Source organism: Phascolarctos cinereus, unplaced genomic scaffold (genome assembly GCF_003287225.1).
Source record: "Phascolarctos cinereus isolate Bilbo 61053 unplaced genomic scaffold, phaCin_HiC Scaffold_2;HRSCAF=192, whole genome shotgun sequence".
NCBI lineage: Eukaryota > Metazoa > Chordata > Mammalia > Diprotodontia > Phascolarctidae > Phascolarctos > Phascolarctos cinereus.
The window spans coordinates 295,254,487-295,274,567 of record NW_027555625.1 but is presented as its reverse complement, the minus strand read 5'-3'; the positions used below and the strand labels follow the sequence as shown (position 1 = coordinate 295,274,567).

Here is a 20,081-nt window from a genome sequence, read left to right as displayed (position 1 = left end):
TGAAAAAACCCCACTATATATTTGTGTGGAGATAACATGGGGTGTTTGCCACAATATCTATGTTTGAAGAACTCACTGATTGTGAAGGACATGGAATGCCTTTGTATCTGTGTACTATGCAGTGTGTGTATGAAGACCTGCTTGTGCATGTAAAGAGCATGTGGTATGTATCTTTGTGTGAGAAGAGCTTGCAGTACATCTCTGGGTCTTTGTGTGCGTGAAAAAGCCACAGGTATCTGTGTCTGTATGTGTGGGAAGAGCCCACTGTCTTATATGTGAACTCTGAAGAACCCCAAGTATATCTCTGCATGATTTTTTTTGAACAGTGTGTTCGTGTGTGTTAAGAACCTATGTGATGTGTCGTTGTGCATGAAGAAGCTTCAGTGTCTATGTGTGAAAAGCCTCCAGAGAGTTGGCCAGAATGACCATAGATGTTGAATAGGACAGTGTCTTGGCAATGCCTGTACTTTAGGAAAATCACTTTGGCAGTTATATGATGGATAGATTGGAGCAGGGTGGTAGCTATAAAAAAAAATCTGGGCAGAATCTAAGAAGAACAGGCATTGTGGGCATCGTAGGAGTGAAGGGTATCTGGGTATAGCTAAAGAATTCATTATGTAGGGTGAAGAATCCCATATGTATCAATATATTTTTGTGAGCGAGAAGACTCCTCAGTTTTTGAATGTGTATGGGAGAAGATCTGTGCCAAGAAACCAATGTGTTCTTTGTGAAAACCTGTAGTGCCTTTGTTTGGGAGTAAAGAATCCTATATGAGAAGAATGCACACAACTAAGTCTGTGTGCACACAAAGAACATGAACTGTGTATGTGCAAAGAATCTATACTTTATATAGATTGTCACTCATATTGTGACTGTGAAGAATGCAGTGTGTGTGTGTGTGTGTGTGTGTGTGTGTGAAGAACCCATGGTGTATGTGTCTGTGACATGAGCCCATAGAGGATATGTGTGAATGAAAAGAAGCTGTATTGTGTCTGGGAAATCAAAGAACCTGAAGTGTGTCCATGTCCACGTGTGTGCAAAGAATCTTGCAAGTGTGTTTTTGTGTAGAAAGAGTTCCTCAGTGTGTGTGTCTGTATGTGAAGAATCCCTAGTTTGTGTCTGGCTGTGGTATGTATCCATCTGTCAGGGTCCATTGAAGAAGTTCTGTCTGGGCTGTGTGACCATAGTGTCATGTGCATGTCAAGAGACATTTTATGTCTCTTGAGGTCAGACACCTGGATTTTTCCATCCTTGTGTCTTCCATAGCAGCTGCCATAGGTTTCTTTGAATAAGTTAGAACTTCTGATATGCCTGGTATATCCTTCCCTCCCCAAATTACCTTTTATTTATTTATCTGTATAAATGTTGTATCACCTCAGTAGAGTCGAGTAGAGGCTCCTTGAGGGCAGGGTCTGTTTTTTTGTATTCCCAGCAGCATCATAAAGCCTTACACGTTGTGGGGTCTTAAATTCTTGCTGAATTGAATTGAATCAGATCTTTGTTTAATGAATGCAATCTATCATGTGCCCATTTGTACGTCTGGTCCTCTGGCTCTTTCTGGTTCTCTTCAGGTATCAGACTGTGACTGAGGTACTGAATTCTGTCTCTTGATTGCATCTTTTCATCCACAGCAGCCCTGCAAAACTACTGCAGGTGTCTGGCCTGGAAATACCGATGGGAGGATTTCCTACTGAGGAGTTCAGAAGTCTCTGCTGGAGAGTGAAGTTTCCAGCTAAAGTGAATTTCCCTCTGAGACTCCAGACCTGCAGAATCCATTCCACAAGCAGACGCAAGCAGGAGACCTCTAGTCGGACCTTCAGGAAGGAGTACATCATGGAGACGCTGATGCTTGAACATTTCCTGATCAATCTGCTTGAGTGAAGAAGGACTGGGGTGATATCAGATATCTAGATACTCTTGAAGAGTGGATGACCTTGGTGGATCTGACCCAAATGCTTGGGGAGAGAGGTGAGAAAGGAGAGGGAAAGGAAGTGTGGATTAACTAGAGAGGAGATTGCATTCTCTACGTGGTGCCAGTATTTCAGAAAAGCACTTTCCATTATTTGACCTGGAATTGCCTTTCCTTTAGAATGAGTGTCTAATTAGAGAGTTACTATGCTCCCTGGGAAGCTACAGTATACTTTTCATGACACTACCATGCTTTACTTCCCAGGGGATAGTTTTGGGAAGGAGTCAAAGGCAGAATATTTCTATATATTATAGTGATCTTCTCCTTGGAGCTTGGGATGAGGAGAAATGGGGGTTTATAAGATTTTTAATTTTGTGTAAGGAGCACGAAGCGTAATACTTTGACTTTTGCAGGTGCTCTAAAAATGAATGAGGATCACCTTAATAAAAACTGTTATCATTTTACCTCCTCTGGCCTGGTAGTCTTTGGGGATAGTTTTTAGTTGGGCTTGTGGGCAGTGGCTAAATACTTAGCTAAAACTGTTAGGACCGCAGGGATAGAGCCTGGATTCCTAGATGGTGATATCTTTGAATCTTTGCTTTGATCTGGGCCTAGGGAGGTGCTTTTTATGGGCTCCCTCTGACTTTACTCTTTTTTCTGTAAGGCCCTGGAGGGGTAGAGGTGTTAACACCTGCTTGCCCTGTGAGCATTTGTGGAGTGGTGAGTCTGGGAACCACAAAGCAAGCATCTCACCCTCAGGAAGCTCCTTTCTCTTCCACAGCTCTTCCTTCTCAAGAATCTGCTGTTGCCCAGCTGGTGAGCATTGATGAGCTAGAAATGACTTCTGGGCTTCTGACAGCCAGACCTCAGGTGAGTTGGGGTTTCTTTTCTAGTAAGAGAGTGAAAACATGTCGTCCTATCCTGGAGCTTCTCTCCCTAACAAAGTTTCATTAAGTAACCTGATCCCTGACTGTTCCAGACTAGGAGACTGGGAATATTTCGCCTTTCATCTGGTAACCTTCTATAGAGGCCTCTTCCCACACAGGTTTACACTTCAGATTCTTCCACCATGTAAACGTACAAACACACAGACATCTTGGGAGGTGCTTCACACAGAAGCTTACACAGACACAGCACTGTAAGCTCAAAATTGTCTTAGTTAGTTTGTCTGTCTACTATAGCTCCTCTACCACTTTAAGTGGGCTGGGGTAATTGTCTAGGATGACCCCTTGCCCTTATATATATTCCTCACTTGAGGTTCATGTCAACTCTGTAAGTTAGGTTCTATGGGAATTATTATCCTTAGTTTGTATATGAAGAAACTGAGGTAGAGAGAAGTTGTAAATGACTTGTCCGTAGTCATATAGCTGGTAAATTTCGGAGCAGAATTTTAAGTCATATCCTCTTTACTCCAAGTTTAGCGCTTTATCTGCTACACTGTATATGTGGGATCATGCTAGATTATTTAGGGCCTTAAGTATTAGACTAAAGAGTTTGAAATTTACTAGGTAAGCAATAGGGAACCACTGATGAATTTGAGCAGAGGACATGTCCAGATTTATGCCCAGGCAAGTCTCTGATCTGTCCCTAGCTATAGTCACAGCACTAAAATTATCACAGGGGTACTCCATAAAAACACCTGGAACCAGCTCAGGCCCATCTCCAGCCTTTATCACTTCCTTATCTTGTTTTCGTAACTATACATATGTCGACCTGAAAGTTGTTTAAAGAGACAACAAGCTAGGTAATAAGTAAATTCATATTGTTTTATTCCTTATTCCCTTAAGTTAGCACACATGTACATAGAATCAGAGCTTTAACTCTGATTGACTCAAGCAATTTTAGGAGGACATTTGAACCCTGACTCAGGATGACTGTGTTACTAAAAAAAAAAACACCAGCCTCCATATGTTTTTTAACATATAGCATAAAAAAGGAAGTTTCTTAATTGCATAGATTGTAAATATAATAGAAGAACGTCAAAGTATTAATCAAAATTATAGATCCAGGATATCTGTGTTTCCCCTACATAACATATGTCCATAGGATACAAAGATAAGAGAAGTCCCACTATTCAAGAGAGTGTCTGGTCCCAGGTATCCTGTCCTTAGTGATCACAAACAGGAAGAATATTGGTCAGCTCCATCTGGTCCCGTAGTTGCTGACATAAGAAGGGGTATTTTTAGTTCACGCAGACAGAAAAGATTAATTCAGGTTTTTGGCCCTCATTGGGGCTCAATTGATCTTAAATGATTATCATTTCCTCCTCTTGTTCAAAGGTAAGCCGAAGGCTCCACCTGTAGACCAAGAAGGGTGTAGGAAAAAACCTTCCTCTTCCTTAGGGGATGGAAAGAGATGTCCACTTGGAGCAGGCATCTTCAGATAATTCCAGAGTCCACATTGGGAAGTTGGCAGCTATAGGAGTAATCATATAGACCTGAGAGGGGCTTTTAGAAGATGTATGAGTTGATAATTAAGAGAAAATAGCATAACATAAGTCCGTAGTTAAAGGCACATAGAGATGGTTCAGTTTTTCCCAGCACGCAGGGCTAGGTTCAAACAATACAACAGAGTTTTCTCACAGTTCACAAAATTGCATGATTATATCAAATCAGGTACAGATTAAATTACTTGGAGGGTTCACAATAGACTAGTGTTGAGAAGGGAGATTAACATGTCACCAAGATAACCAAGAAAACCTTAAACATGAACCATACAAATCAATACAATCATCATTACCAATGTTAACTAACATTAAGTTCCTTGCTTATGTACAATAGGTTTTATTCTTAGGCAGTTCAGAAAGGGAGTTCTGTTTCTCCAGTTTAGATCTAGAAGTTCCCAGATAATTCTGACTTAGTATTAATTAGTACAATCACTAAAATTTGGTTCTCCATTTTTGATTTTATCTGCTGCTTCTATTCTTACCTACATCTTGTACCTGGTATAAGAATCATTTAAAATGTGAAGATCCAACCATAAAATGAGCTCTCCTGCCTTTTAAAATTATCAGACACTTCAATAAAAGAGAAATAGTTTCACTTACTTTTACCACTATCCTATACAATTTTTGGTGTAAAAAATCTAAATTTGAGATCTTATTACCTAAACATGCTTAAAGCTTGGATTTCCATGATAGAATTTTGGAAGCCAATCATATACATCTGTATATAATTCTTAGAGGAATCAGTCTAATCCTGTTGCTTTTCTCAAAATTTGCTATCCTGTTTAATTAGACATCTATCACATTACATCTTTGTCTTATTACTTTGTCTAAACAGTTCCTCCTTAGGAGGATGTTATCCCTATATTATTATTATTTGGCCATGAATGTAAGTTAAAATTGTAAGCTATTCATACTTGCATCCTATTATGGTAACTCAGAGATGTTCCAGAGGGACAAGGTCATATATCATATCAGAAGGAAAGAACTTCCTTAGCTCTATTTGATTCCAGGCATGAGTCATATCTGATAGCCAGTCACGTAGTCACTGGATGTTAAAAGCAGCAGCACTTAGGATTAATCAGGTGGGGAATTTTCCTTTTCAGAAAGGAAATAGCACAATTGGGAAATAGAGTCAGGAAGATCATACCTAGGCTGTGTCCAAGGTCGTCCTCAAAACTCTTCCAAGCACAGACATCCACCTTTATCAGTTCTCAGCCTGCAGCACATGCCATCCTACTATTGGCTTCATGACAACTCAGACAATTATCCCTGTAATCAAAGCTCAAAACATAGTAAATTGGTGTCCCATAAAATCACATATTCTAGATAATAATTTGATCTCACATTGGTAACAGTGAGAGACTGATCGCAGAAAAATCCTACTGATCTCATAATTCCTTTAAACAATGGGAACATCTTTAGGTGAGTCTTCAGAAGTTTGTATAAATTTCTGCACATGTTCTAATTCCAGATTGATAATAATATTAGATTTCCCATTAAGTTAACACAAAAGAGCTCAAAATTACTACTCTTCACTAACATAACTGACTGGAATCCTATTCCTTAAACAAAACAAAGAGGTTCCTAACTTTAACCTCACAAGTTGATGGATTTATGTCCTTGTTCACAAGCTTGTTTATTCTTCTCTAATTATACTCACTCTGAAAGAATGAGATACTTCAGGATTTGAATCTTATACATATAAGTTCTAACACTAATTTAACTCTTGCTTAGGCCATGGAATGACTACAGATTCAGATCAAAACAGCAAGATCTCTTCTGCTTTACAGCTCATTACAATAATTTAGCAATAAGTTATCTTGCAAATGAAAATTTGTAGGCCTCAAAAAAAATCAAACAAGACATTTCTTCTAAAAGTATTTCCCTTCTTTAAAAAGTTTAAAATTTTGTCCTGATGTTAAGAAGAATAATCACTAAACTTTTATGAAGAAATTTGTTAGAAATTTTTAAAGTGATAGATATCTTTCTTTCCACCTTAAAGTAAAAATAAACCTTTAAAATTGGAATTCATTAAAACTAAGTTGATGTAAAATGTCCTTAAGTAACATAAATTCCCAAAGTGATATAACAAACTAAATTCCTAGTTGTTACAGAATTCCTAGATATCACAAAGTTCCTTAGTCAAAAAGGTGTTTGTAATGGAGAAAAAAATTCAGTTTTTATAATGCATGAAGAACATACCCAATTAAATTAGCCTTATCACAATAACAAATATTATCAAGCCTTTAAAAATTTACTCAGTATTTTTCTTTCCTTTGTCTTTTAATATATCACTAGAAACTAGGAAAAACTATTACATTCTAGAATCTCACATAGATAGTGAATGTGGTAGTCCATAAATCTCCAAATTAATGTATCTCAAGGATTCCACAACACAGGAAACTTTTACACAGATTTGATAAGAATTTTAGGTGAAACTTCCTCTTAAAAGCAAATAAAACTTGGAAGTTTATTCTAACTCATTCATTCTCCCCTATTTTTTTTTTGGAGGGGCAAAAATTCTTGATCTAACATCTCTAGATTATAAGAGAAATTGCTTTTTCAACAACATAGCTGATACAATTTGTTTACCAGATTACACCATATAAAAAATCTCAGAAATATAACCATACCATAAACAATTATCAGGTATTTAAAACTTGAAACAGAACCAATTAATTACCTGCTTATAACCAAATATACCTCATTAAATGTTAACAGTTTTAAAATTATCCAGTTTTATCACATCCTTTAAAAACAACAATCCGTATGCACCATTTCTACCTCACAATGATCTCTCAAATTTTACAATCTAAGAGAGTTTTAGAAATACAATACCATTTAGAAACATGCTAATAACACAAACAACAAACTTCAGATGACATCAGTTGCATTTCCAGATTATCACATATAGAAATTATTGATCTTATTACTCCTGGTATTTAAAAACCACTTCAAAGTTATCAGGTATGGAACAATTACATTAAATTAGAGAGATAATAATAATGTTGTCTAACATATGCCATTGTGTTAAGCACTTTGCAATCATTATATCGTTTTGATCCCATAACAACAACCATTATTATTATTTCCTTTACAAATCAAGAATCAGTGCAAACAGAGATAAAATAACTTGCCATAAATTCCAGAACTGGAACAGAGAAGTATGGGGCTTACCAAGAGTAGAAGTTGGCTTCTCACCTCATAATGCTATTGCCAGGCCTTCCAGGGGTTTGGGTGGCTGATACAGGGCTTGCCAGTGGTGATAATTCTTGGTGGCAGGGCATAGGGAATCTATCATAGTTCTGACCTGTCCACTTCTCTCCTCCCCACAGCTGCATAATTTACTGAGGCTGGTGCCTTTGCATGCTGGGGCAGGTGGGCAGAATGTTGAACCTGGATGTTAGTCCCAGGTCTTGCCTAGGGGTGGGCTGCAAGATGCCCAGGGGCATAGGGCTGATAGCAGCATCTGCTAGTCTGTGTTAGCTGCTCCTTTTGCCAGATGGGGAAGGCTGATTTAAGTTTTCCCTATAATTCTCCGGCATTCTCTTCTCTTTTACAGTCCCCTTATTGAGATGCTTATCTCTGAAGGAGTGGGGAATGCCGAGGAATCAGGATTGGAAGGAGGTGTTTTAGCAGAGGGTGAGCTCCTGGAATTACCCTCAGTCTCAGAAGTTTTCTCCAACAGTCCCAAAATGAACAAATTCCCAATTTTTTTAATGATTAATCTCAAAATCTTCAGAATTTGCTAAGATGTCTTTAGCTGTATCTAACTTTTCACTGTAGGTCTAGGCTGGCCAGGCCTGGACCCACAAGAAAAGGAGTTTTACAGTTTGTTGTTTCCCTAGCTGCAGCCTTTAGAAGTCTCTGGCTGCCTGCACTTTAAATCTTACAAGGTACAGATACAGAGACACACACCAACAGACAAATTGACAGGACAAATACAATACAAACCTAGTGACATAGTGTGCACTTAACGACACAGAGAGAGGGAATTAGAGTCTTGTTAGAAAACCCCCCAACATGAATTAGTTATTATTATTATTCTGAGAAAGGGGGGTTGGGGAATTTGCAAGGATCCAAGACCTGATAGTGTAACTGGATCTTGCTAGCCTTCCTCAAAGTGCCCCTGAGGGTTGCAGATTTAAAGGGGCAAGTCCCAATAAAGTTAAGTTTGGGGATCTGAGTCCCTGTCAGGACCATAGCCTTTAAGGGAAAAGGGGAAGGGAAAGGGGATTATTCAGAGCCTGGGAAAGAGTGCTGAAGTGGCTTTGTGAGCCTTAAGGGAAGAGGCTTCTGCCTTTCGTTCTCCCTCAGCCATCTCAGCAACCCACTCCTGGCTAGATGTTTTGTTGGCCTTTAAACTTAATTTGGTTTTAAGATAAAGTAACTTTGACCAGTCAAAAGAACCCCATATGGTGGCCAACATAATTTGGGGTTATCTTTAGTTAACTGACATCAGTGCTAGCAGTAGTTGTGATCACCAGATTGGCAATGGCTTGATATGTAAGAGGCGGCGGTCTTGTTAGCCAGATTTCTAGTTTTAGTTTCTGACTGACCCATGGCCAATTTCTCCAGATTGATCCTTAGCAGAGGGGACCTGACACAGTAGCTGGAGTTTCTGAACCTCAACTTGATCCCCAAGTCTAGAGCTAACTTAAAGGGAGTTTTCTTTCAGACTTCAACCAAACCCAGTGGGAGGTCCATGGAAGCTGAGAATAGGAGAAATTTACCTGACCCTGTCAAGGTTAGGACTCCAGGAAAAAACAGATCCTGAGGCACCTGAGCTACTAAAGCGTTGGCGGGGTGGGCTGGAGTTTTCTCGCATTTCTTCAGTTCCAATCCGAGTCGTGGCACCATTACTGTCGACCTGAAAGTTGGTTAAAGAGACAACAAGCTAGGTGATAAGTAAATTCATATTGTTTTATTCCTTATTCCCTTAAGTTAGCACACATGTACATAGAATCAGAGCTTTAACTCTGATTGACTCAAGCAATTTTAGGAGGACATTTGAACCCTGACTCAGGATGACTGTGTTACTAAAAAAAATACAGCCTCCATATGTTTTTTAACATATAGCATAAAAAAGGAAGTTTCTTAATTGCATAGATTGTAAATACAATAGAAGAACATCAAAGTATTAATCAAAATTATAGATCCAGGATATCTGTGTTTCCCCTACGTAATATATGTCCATAGAATACAAAGATAAGAAAAGTCCCACTATTCAAGAGAGTGTCTGGTCCCAGGTATCCTGTCCTTAGTGATTACAAACAGGTCAGTTCCATCTGGTCCTGTAGTTGCTGACATAGGAGAGGGTATTTTTAGTTCACGCAGACAGAAAAGATTAATTCAGGTTTTTGGCCCTCATTGGGGCTCAATTGATCTTAAATGATTATCACATATAATCCAAAATCATAATTGCTCCTCTGTTATCCCTTGCTATATTCTCATCCTGATACATCTCAGCTTTGCCTTCCCTGTCCTTTGACATTTTCACTTTGACCTCCAGAGTTCCATTCTTTTCCTCATGCTGTCCCTCCCCTCATTGTCAACAAACTTCCCTTTATCCTCCATCCTTTCCTCATACAGTCATTCTATATCCTCACACTCACTAAATCCTAGCTTTCTCCTGAGGAAGCTACATTCCTTAACCCCCTGTTTTAGTGTTGGCACAGAGTAGCCGCCTGATAAATGTTAATTGACTGACTTCTTCCCCTTTTCCTGACCTAGAGAGCCAGGAAGGTTTGTTGTCATTCTCTTTGTTTCCTGCTGCCACCTTCAGACCCTGGCTTTACTGCTGTCACTTAATAGCCTTTCTGCCTTTGACATTTGTACCATGTGATTTTACCATCCTTTCCTTATGCTTTTTGCCATAATCTGGCAGCCTCCAGAGCACTTAAGACCTTCCTCAAGGGCCTCAAAACTTGACTTAGTTGCCTCATGGTCTGCTGCCACAATTCTTGATGACTTCAGTATTTTCGTACTTAGCCCATTTCTAATAATCAGTCCTTTCAGTTTCTAAACCTCCTCAACTCTTATTACCACCATCTCCACCCTATTCCTGCCATTCTCCTGAGTGGTCACATCTTAGACCTCAAATACCTTTGAAACTATGCAGTAGCTAAGATCTTGAACTCTGAAAGTTTTTTCTTTGACCAGTATCCCGCCCTTCTACCTTTCCTACATCCTTATTCTTGAACCTCCTATTGGTCATCACTGTGATTTCTGTTCCCTGATCCCTCTTGTTCTTCTAGGTCTTCACTTTATTGTGGCTTCCATTCCTATTTGTTACAGTTTTAGCTGTGTGGTCAGTCATCTCAATAATATGTTTCCCTATCCCCTTTCATCTCTAACTACTTGACCTTCCACTGTTCCTGCACTGATATTCTCCTGTACTGCGTGCCGTGTTCCAACTTCCAAGCATTGTAGTGCTGCTGAAAGAAGACTGCGCGCTCGCGCACACCCCCCCCCTATCTATCTAATTTCAAATGGGCCTTTAGTGTGCCCCAGCAGTGTTGATTACCTATTATGTTCCCCATAGTAGACATTCAAAACCTCATTTCTCTGCAAGCCCCTCACTCTACCTTAAGCTCATTCTTTTACAAGAGGTAATGTCAACTGCTGCTTTACTGAGAATGGAGTTATCCAACCTGAGTTCCCCTATTTCCTTTCCTACACAGTTTACATCCTCCCTGGGGCCATTCCCATCTCTCCATCTAACCTCTGGAGATGAGGAGGCCTTTGACCTTGTTAAACCTAGCCTTTCTATTTGTGCCCTTGAGTCTGTCCCCTTTTATCTTCATTGATCTACCCCTACCTTTGATCTGCCTGCAAACAGTCTCAGGTCTTTCATTCTAAAAAATTTTCCTTTGACTTTGTTATATCCTTAAAGCTATTGGATTCTCTCTGTCCTTTTCACTACTAAGCTGTTTATACTTTATGGTCCCACTACTTGATCCTTCAGACTTCTTCAAGTATAAACACAGAACAGGGGAACCACAGACACATGAACAAAGATATTCAAGAAAAAACACTTAGAGCTACATTGCTTTTCCATGAAGAGGTCTCACCCAGCTAAATAGCTTTTATTTCTTACACAGTTCTGCAACAATAGTACGATGGGCTAACCTGTATACACCAGCTGAGGCTTTCTGCTTCTGCTTGATTTATCTGCTCCCTATAAGAATTGATTCAAGTGCCCTCCTTAAGGACTGCCCATAGCTGTTGTTTACAGGCTTTTCTCATCCCCATCCATTAATCTGTTTCTCCTTCTAGGTTCAATTCGTGTGCTGCTTTCTCTATCATTCTTCCTCTGATTCCTTTCCTGCTGATTCTCTGAGACTTTCGTCTTTGACATTTCCTCTGCACTTACTTGTTTTCTTAATTTTATTATAGTTTTTCATATACATGTTTCACCCCCCTATTTAATTCCATTCAACTATTAAAAATTGCCTTTTACTGAAGGGCTGGATGTTTGGAATACAAAGTCCCTGCTCTCAAGGAGCTTGCATTCTATGGGAGTGGGGAATAAGAAAAGACATATAAATAAAAGTACAATAAAAGGGAATGATGGAAACAAAGGAGAGATTTATACAAAGTGATCTAGAAACATTTAAGAAAGAATACTTTCATCTTGAGAGGGTTTATCTTATTGCAAACTAGTTATTCTCCATTGCTACATGGATGTTTTGTATATATCTGAGAGACAAATGCCATCCCCAAGTATCTTAGATTCCTTGTGAACATCTGACTTAAGCAAGTTTTATAGGACTAAAACCTATGATTTAGATAATGGAATAAGAAGTGACTTCTCTCTTGTCAGTGAACATAAGTTGGGATGCAGCACAACAGATTTCTTCATTTCAAAGTGATCAAAGTATTTTTGTAAACCCAGTGATTAGCTAATGAAGGGTTTTTTTCTAATTAAGTATCTACAAGCATACAATGAAAATGTCTCATTAATCTTTTCAGTTCCTTTTGTTCTGATTGCTTGTTTACTAAGCTGTATTCCAACTTTCAGTTTTCAAGTCATTTTATCAACCAAGAGGATAAAACACAGATGGCTGGCACAAATATTCAGTTTATTTGGCAGTTCTATTTCTCAATATAAATGAATGAATTGATGGCAGAACTAGGAGAGAACAATGTAACAAAAAATAGAGACAGAAGAGAGGCTTCGAACTAGGGGGTGGTCAGCAGTGTCATTCTATGGAGACATCAAGAAGAATGATAGCTATGAGAAGGCCATTGGATTTAGCAATAAAAAGACCACTGGTTTTCTGCAGCAGATAAATAGTCAAAGAATATGACCAAACAATTCTTGAAAGAATTGCAAACTATTAATTGTGAAAACAATATTCACCATGACTGTCACAGTGTAAATGGAAAACACACACACACACACACACACACACACACACACACACCCCCGAAAGTGAATGTAGCAAAATTCTAAAGACCAACCATCACTCCAGAGAAGAAATATGAGAGGATGCTCCCAGCCCATCCATTCCTGGAGGTGAGAAGTCTACAAGTATTGTACATGTTTTTAGATTTTTTTCATTGTATTCAGCAGCTGTGCTGATTTTTTCCTTTTATTTATTTATTGACCTTAGAAATACTATTTGTTATACTGGATGGCTCTCTGGGAGGGGATGAAACAATTAAGCAGATCAAATAACAAATCATACAAATAATAAACTATGTAAAATAAAATAATTTTTTAGAAATCCAAAATTTAAGGGATGCAGCTACAGCAGGGCTCTGAGAAAAGATTGTATTTCTGAAAGAGGACACATTATAAAATAGAAAATGAGAAGATTGAGAATGCAATTTTAAAAACTAGAGAATTATCAAATTAACAAATAAAATAAATACAAAAGAAGATATTTTAAAAATTGGTGGAGAAATTCTTTTGGAATTGTGGTTAATCATTATGTTACAAGATTCAGCACAATAGAATCCCATCATATATTTATGCACAATATTGGCTATGACAATCTTGGGAATTTTCATTTTGGTATTTCTTTCAGGAGTTGTTTGGTGGATTCTTTGTATTTCTACTTTGCCATTTGGTTTTAAGAGAGCTGGGAAACTTTCTTTTAAGATTTCTTGAAATAAGATGTAAGGCTCCTTTTTCGGTCATGACATTTAGAGAATCCAATGATTCTTCTACAGGAAGCCTTTCCCAACCTCTCTTAAATCTCCTGTCTTGCCTCTCGGTTATTTCCTGTTTATCCTGTGTGTAGATTGTTTGTACATATTTGTTTGCTTGTCTTCTTCCCCATTAAACTGTGAAGTCCTTGAAGGCAGGGACTGTCTTTTGCCTCTGTATATCCCCAGCCCTTAGCACAGTGCTTGGCATGTAGTAGGTACTTAATAGGTATATATTGATAGACTATTGTTTCAGAGAGAAAGACCTAGGGGAAAAACAAACAAACCAAACTCATCTTCTTAAACATTCTTTATTTAACTACTTTGTATTCTCTTTATATTTATGTTCTATATTTATATAAACACATACATACTAGTCTCCTCATATAATATTAATAATAATAATACCACTTATGAATGCTTAAAAGTTTGCAAAGTGTTTTACAAATACATCTCATTTTATCCTCACAATATTCCTGGGAAGTAGGTGGTGTTATTACCCTACTTTACAGTTGAGGAAACTGAGGCAGAAATTAAGTGACTTGCTCAGGGTGACACAGAAATTTCTGAGGCTGGTCCAGTGCTCCAGAATCCACAGCGCCCCCTAACTGCTTTTTGAGTAAGGATTATTTCACTCATTGTATTTGTAGTTCCAGTGCCTAGCAATATACCTGGTACATAGGCTTAATGAATGAATACTTGTTGATTGCTCAGGAGGCAGGTTGCAGTTCAATAGAAAGAAAAACTTTCTAATCTTTAGAGAGGCAAAAAAAGTGGATTGAGCTTCCTTATGAGAGAGTGTCTTCTCTAGAATTAAAGGAAAGATTGGATGACTAAATACGGTCAACTGGAGAAGGATGAATAGAGTATTCATCCACTATGTCACCTATACAACCTGATTCTACTAGATGACCAACAAGATCTCCTCCAACCTTAAGGTTCTGTAATTTTTCTCTAAACTCTTCCCTCGCTACCAGAATCCAAGAGTATTTATTTTTTTTTTCTGAATTGCTTATTATCAGTACCACACAGCTTAGCACTTTACTAGAAGCTCTTTACCATTGTGCTCCAGCTGGGTTATGTGTATGTTTTTCTCCCAGTCAAAACTATATACTCTTCAAGGATACTGACTGTCTCATACTGTTTTTACATGTCCTTTTTTATAGAAAGAAACAGGTTACCTATGTGGTACAGAGTAAATTACATCATTTAAGTTGGAACAATCAGATTTCCTGATCCTTATCAGAACATATTCTCTTGTATGCTCCTTCTGATGTTGCAGCTTCTGTGTCAAGGCCCAAGGGAGATCAAGTGATCCTAACTTAAGCCAGCCTTTTTTGGGGCTTTTCAGGAATCATTAACATTCAAGGATGTAGCTGTGGACTTTACTCAGGAGGAGTGGGGGCAACTGGATCCTAGTCAGAGATACTTGTACAGGGATGTAATGCTGGAGAACTACAGGAACCTGGTCTCATTGGGTAAGTGTACTTTTTGTGTGTGAATCAGGTTATTAAAAGATGAGAGTGGAGGCTCTGGTGTATTTTTGTGGATAGGGTCTTGTGGCTCAGTGATTAGAGATCCCTCGCCTTTTGGTCAAAAGGTCATACTTTGTAGACAATGAAATAGATGTTTTCTTTGTGCTGTCTTTTATGCTACAACTATTTTTATCCTTCAGAGGTCCTGAAGAAGGAAGGAGTTTTTCTGGGATAGTTCTTTTTTCCGAGCATAAATACCTAAATCTTTTGTTTTTCTATGTGAGCAGGACATCAAATTTCCAAACCTGATGTGATCTCCCAGTTGGAGCAAGGAGAAGAGCCTTGGCTGGTAAAGAGAAAAATTCCAATAGATACCTTCCCAGGTAAGTGAAAGAGAGCCAGGCACAGAACAGAGTGATTGTAACAAAGTTATGAAAGTTTGTTATCTTGGAGTATTGATTTCATAATTCTCCTTAAAGTTCTCCAGTCCTATGGAGAAGACTAAGACCACTTGGCATAAGTTCCCTCAAATATTTGAACATATTATATATGAATATTTCAAACTTATCAGTCAGCCAGTGAATCAACAGACCTTTGTTAAGTTCTTGCTATGCCAGGAAGTATTATGTAAGAATTCTGGAAACATAGTAAGTGGTTGTGAATATTGTGAAGAGCTTTAAATGCCAAGACAGAGGAATTTCTATTTGTTTCAGAGGCAGTAGGGAACTGGGGTTTATTGAGTAGGGAATGACACAGTCAGACCTATGCTTTATTAAAATCACTTTAACAGCTGTGTTAAAAATAGATAGGAATTGGGAAGAAACTTGAGGCAGGGAGACTGAATAGTAGACTATTGCAAATAGTCGAGGCAGGAGTTGATTAGGGCCTAGAATATAGTGGTGGCTGTGTGTGCAGAGAAGGGAATGGATTCAAGAGATATTGTAGAGATATAAATGGGTTTGGGAACTGGATGGATATGTGAGGTGAGTGAAAGTGAGAAGGTGAGGAAGACACCAGAGTTAAACCCAAGTAACTAGAAAGAATGGTGGCACCTTCATTTATTATAGGAAAATTTGGGAGAAGAGTGAGTTAGGGGTTGGAGAGAAGATATTGAGTTCTGTTTTGGACATGTTGAATTTGAGATACCTGTAGAACATCCAATTTGAAATGTTGAGCAGGTAGTTGGTTATAATAGACTAGAGCTAAGGAGAGAAACTGTGGGTAGATAGATAGATTTGGGAAGCACTTGCATGGATATCTTAATTGAACCCATGGAAACTCTTGAGGTCATCAAGTGAGAAAACGTAGATAGAATAGAGAAGGTCCAAGACAGAATCAGAGTAACACTAACAGTTAGTGAGTGTGACATGGACAGAGAACCAGCAAAGGAGACTAAGAAGGAGTAGTCACACAGGTAAGGAAGAAAATCAAGAGAGAACAGTGTCATAAGAACCAGAAGAGGAGAGAATGTCCAGGAGGAAAAAAATAGTAAAGTGTCAGATGCTGCAGAGAAATCTAAAAGGTTGTTATCTGAGAAAGGAAAGTTAGACTTGGCAATCAGAAAGTCATTGATAACTTTTTAAAAAGCAGTTATGGTTGGATGAAGTGTAAGCCAGACTGCAGAAGAGAGTAAGGGAAAAAATGGAGGCACTGAACGTAGCATGTTCTAGGAGTTTGGCTAAGAAGGGAATAAGATAGTCATAGGATGATAGCTGTTAGAGTTGGTAGAGACTTGGGTATTATGTGTAGATGGTAGGGAAGGAACCAGCAGATAGAGAATGTAGATTAAGGAGTTAGTGGGGCACTAGCCGTTTGGCTTCAGACCCCTTTATTAGGTCCTAATGATTATAGGCAATCCTTAAACCCCTCTGGGTCTGTGTAGGAAATAATTGTAATGATTTGGAAACTAGATCACTGTGGCTAAAGATGGGCTTTAATTATGGTTAGGGAGATTGAAGGGAAGCTGGGAATATAGAGAAGTCCTTATTTATAGACAATGGCATTGTTGTTTATGAATGATTGTTTTAGGACCAATGGTATAAGCTGGGAGAGATAATACAAGGGGACCTAAGAAATCAGTTAGGACTCCATTACAATAGCCTGGACTGCCTCTCCTACTACTGATATTTGACCCTACACAAATACCTCCTATTTAGCCTATTCTAGTTTTTCTTACCTCTTAATCTTCCTTGGTGGGTTTGTGTCCATTTCTGTACTCACTGTTCACACTGAATCAGCCCTTTCCAACCACATGTGTCCTCTGTTCTCTGTGCCTTGCCTCCCCTTCCACTCTCTAGAGTACAAGACCACATTTGCATATTTGAAATTGTCAAAAAACCACCTATGCACTCATCATTTTTACTCTCCTATTCTTACTTTGTAGTTTCCATTCTTGTAGCACACATTTCTATAGGCACAGGCACAATTACGTTTATTTTCATTCTTTCAGACTGGGAGTCAGTGCCTGAAATCAATACATCAACTCTAAAGCAAGCTATTTCTGAAAAGCAATCATCCCAGGAGGTGACAATGGAGAGATTCACAAGGGATTTTTTCTGTTACTCTAATCTAGGACAAGCCTGGGAATCTTATGCCCAATATAGGAGACAGCAAAGAATCCAGGAGAGACATCTGAGACAAGTGACAGTTCCCCAGAAGAAAATGCTGCCTGTGAAGAGGGACCCTGAGTACAATCTGTGTAGTCTGAGTTCTATCCTTGTTACAAAAGAGGATGTTCCTAGAAAAGAGAGATATCCTGAATGTGACATATATGAAAAAACTTTCATATGTAATTCATATTTAATTAGACATCAGAAAATCTGTGCAGTAAAGAAACCCTTTGAGTGTAATGAATGTGGTAAATCTTTCAGTAAAAGTGCGCTCCTTCGGCAACATCAAGTAGTACATACTGGAGAGAAACCTTATAAATGTAATGAATGTGAGAAAGCTTTCAGTAAGGGTGCACTCCTTATTCAACATCAGAGAGTCCATACTGGAGAGAAACCCTATAAATGTAATGACTGTGAAAAAGCTTTCAGTAAGGCTGCACTCCTTATGCAACATCAGAGAGTCCATACTGGAGAAAAACCCTATATGTGTAATGAATGTGGGAAAGCATTTAGTCAGAGCATATGTCTTACTCGCCACAAGAGAATTCACACTGGAGAGAAACCCTATGAGTGTAATGAATGTGGAAAAACTTTTAGATTGCGTGGACACCTTACTCAGCACCAGAGAATTCATACTGGAGAGAAACCATATAAATGTAATGAATGTGGGAAAACCTTCAGTCAGAGTACAGACCGTACTCAACATGAGAGAATTCATACTGGAGAAAAACCCTATAAATGTATCGAATGTGGAAAAACCTTCATTCAGAGTACACACTTAACTCAACATCAGAGAATTCATACTGGAGAAAAACCTTATGAATGTAGTGAATGTGGAAAAGCATTTTGTGATAGGTCATCCTTTACTAAGCATCAAAGAATTCATACTGGAGAGAAACCCTATGAATGTACTGAATGTGGGAAAGCCTTTATTAGAAGTTCAGACCTTATTCAACATCATAGAACTCATACTGGAGAGAAACCCTATGAATGTAATGCATGTGGGAAAGCCTTCAGCCTGCATGTGCACCTTACTCGACATCAGAGAATCCATACTGGAGAGAAACCCTATAAATGTAATCAATGTGGGAATGCCTTTAGGCATAGTTCAGCCCTAGTCAGACATCAGAGACTTCATAGTGGAGAGTAATCCTGAGTATTTAGTGAATAATGTAAAACTTTTAGACTTATCCCTTATTCAAATACTCTATAGTCACAATATCACATAAGTTACCAGTTATTATTTTACTTGGGGTATTTAAATTGAGAAATATGTTTCTTTTCCCTTCTGCTCTGTTTCTCTTCTCCAATAAAAGCTAGCATCATCCACAAAGTGAGGTTAAATCAGTTCATCCCGAAGTAGCTCATATGATAAATTTGTTTAAGCATTAATCCACCTAATACCAATTTTCTAGGAATAATAAGCATTTTAATTTTGATTCTTTAAAAATTACCTATTTTACAAGGATATTTTTAGCCTCCGTTAATTTTTTCTTCATAATTATTATCTTATTTTGTACTATAGGAAATCAGAAAATAAAGGAAAACCTTTGTCATGATCATGAAATTAGAAAGTGCTTCCTGTTACCTTTCATGTTTTGCTGCTTTTGTCTTATTACAAATTTTCTTGTAATATTAATCATAGGAATTGATATCAGTTTGTTAGTATTTTTTCTTATGTTTGATAACAGAATGTCTTTATTCTTTTTGAACTGTCATCTAAGCAGTTTGACCTCATACCCTGATGTTTTGCAGAGCAGACTTACCTTGAAAATGCATGCATAAACTATTGCTGGCACTGAAATGTTCATTTTATGATCCATCACTGTGTTGTGGATTCATATGACAGAAAAACCTCATATGGCTTTAATGGTGATCAAACTCAGACCAGAGTTGTGAGTTTGATTCTGAACTTGCAGAGTACATGTTGAAAAACTTGATGAATGTCCTACATATTTGTATTTATATTTATATTTGTGTCTGTAAGAATTATAAAACATTGTTTTTGGTTTTGCCTGATTACTGGAAAGGTGAAAATTTATAACATATTGATGCAGTTGCAATACTCATGTATTTATTTTTTGTAAGACAGAGTTTCCAATGCCAGTTGATTCTATGTGTTTCTGTCAGCTCAGTTCTGCCAGGAAATGTGAAGCTAAGACTGAACTACAAAAGGCTGCAGGGTCAGGAAAAGTAGTAAAGTCTGGAAGCCAACTCTATCCCATGAGGGACATGAAAACCCAGACCCATAATGTTTGGTGGGAACCAATCCAATGGGTAGAATTAGACTGAGAGACAGAATGAATGTTCATGAAGTCAATAGTGTGTTTATCTTTAGATAAAGAGTGAGGAAGGAGAAGCCCCCAAATTTAATGAGATGCTATAGCCTGAGGTACAAACAGGAGAAGAGCATTACTTGGTAAACAGAAGAGCAAGATGTTGCTAGGTTCATAATCTAGTGTGAAATATTCTATGAAGGGCCAAAT

At 38.2% G+C, this 20,081-nt stretch overlaps 1 protein-coding gene across 2 annotated transcripts in view; it reads left to right on the top strand.

Moving 5' to 3' along the window:
• Nucleotides 1–19,606, top strand: part of LOC144455915 (uncharacterized) — a 37,880-nt gene extending 18,274 nt beyond the window's left edge. Inside the window, exons 2-6 of one of the 2 annotated variants that reach the window (XM_078150111.1) lie at nt 1,632–1,968; nt 2,691–2,779; nt 14,863–14,989; nt 15,274–15,369; nt 17,559–19,606. In XM_078150111.1, coding sequence (XP_078006237.1) covers nt 1,929–1,968; nt 2,691–2,779; nt 14,863–14,989; nt 15,274–15,369; nt 17,559–18,745 — 1,539 coding nt within the window. In that variant the 5' untranslated portion in view covers nt 1,632–1,928 and the 3' untranslated portion in view covers nt 18,746–19,606. Of the gene's footprint in view, nt 1–1,631; nt 1,969–2,690; nt 2,780–14,862; nt 14,990–15,273; nt 15,370–17,435 lie in introns of both variants that reach the window. The other variant, XM_078150110.1, reaches the window with a different exon arrangement.
• Nucleotides 19,607–20,081: the final 475 nt, after the last annotated feature.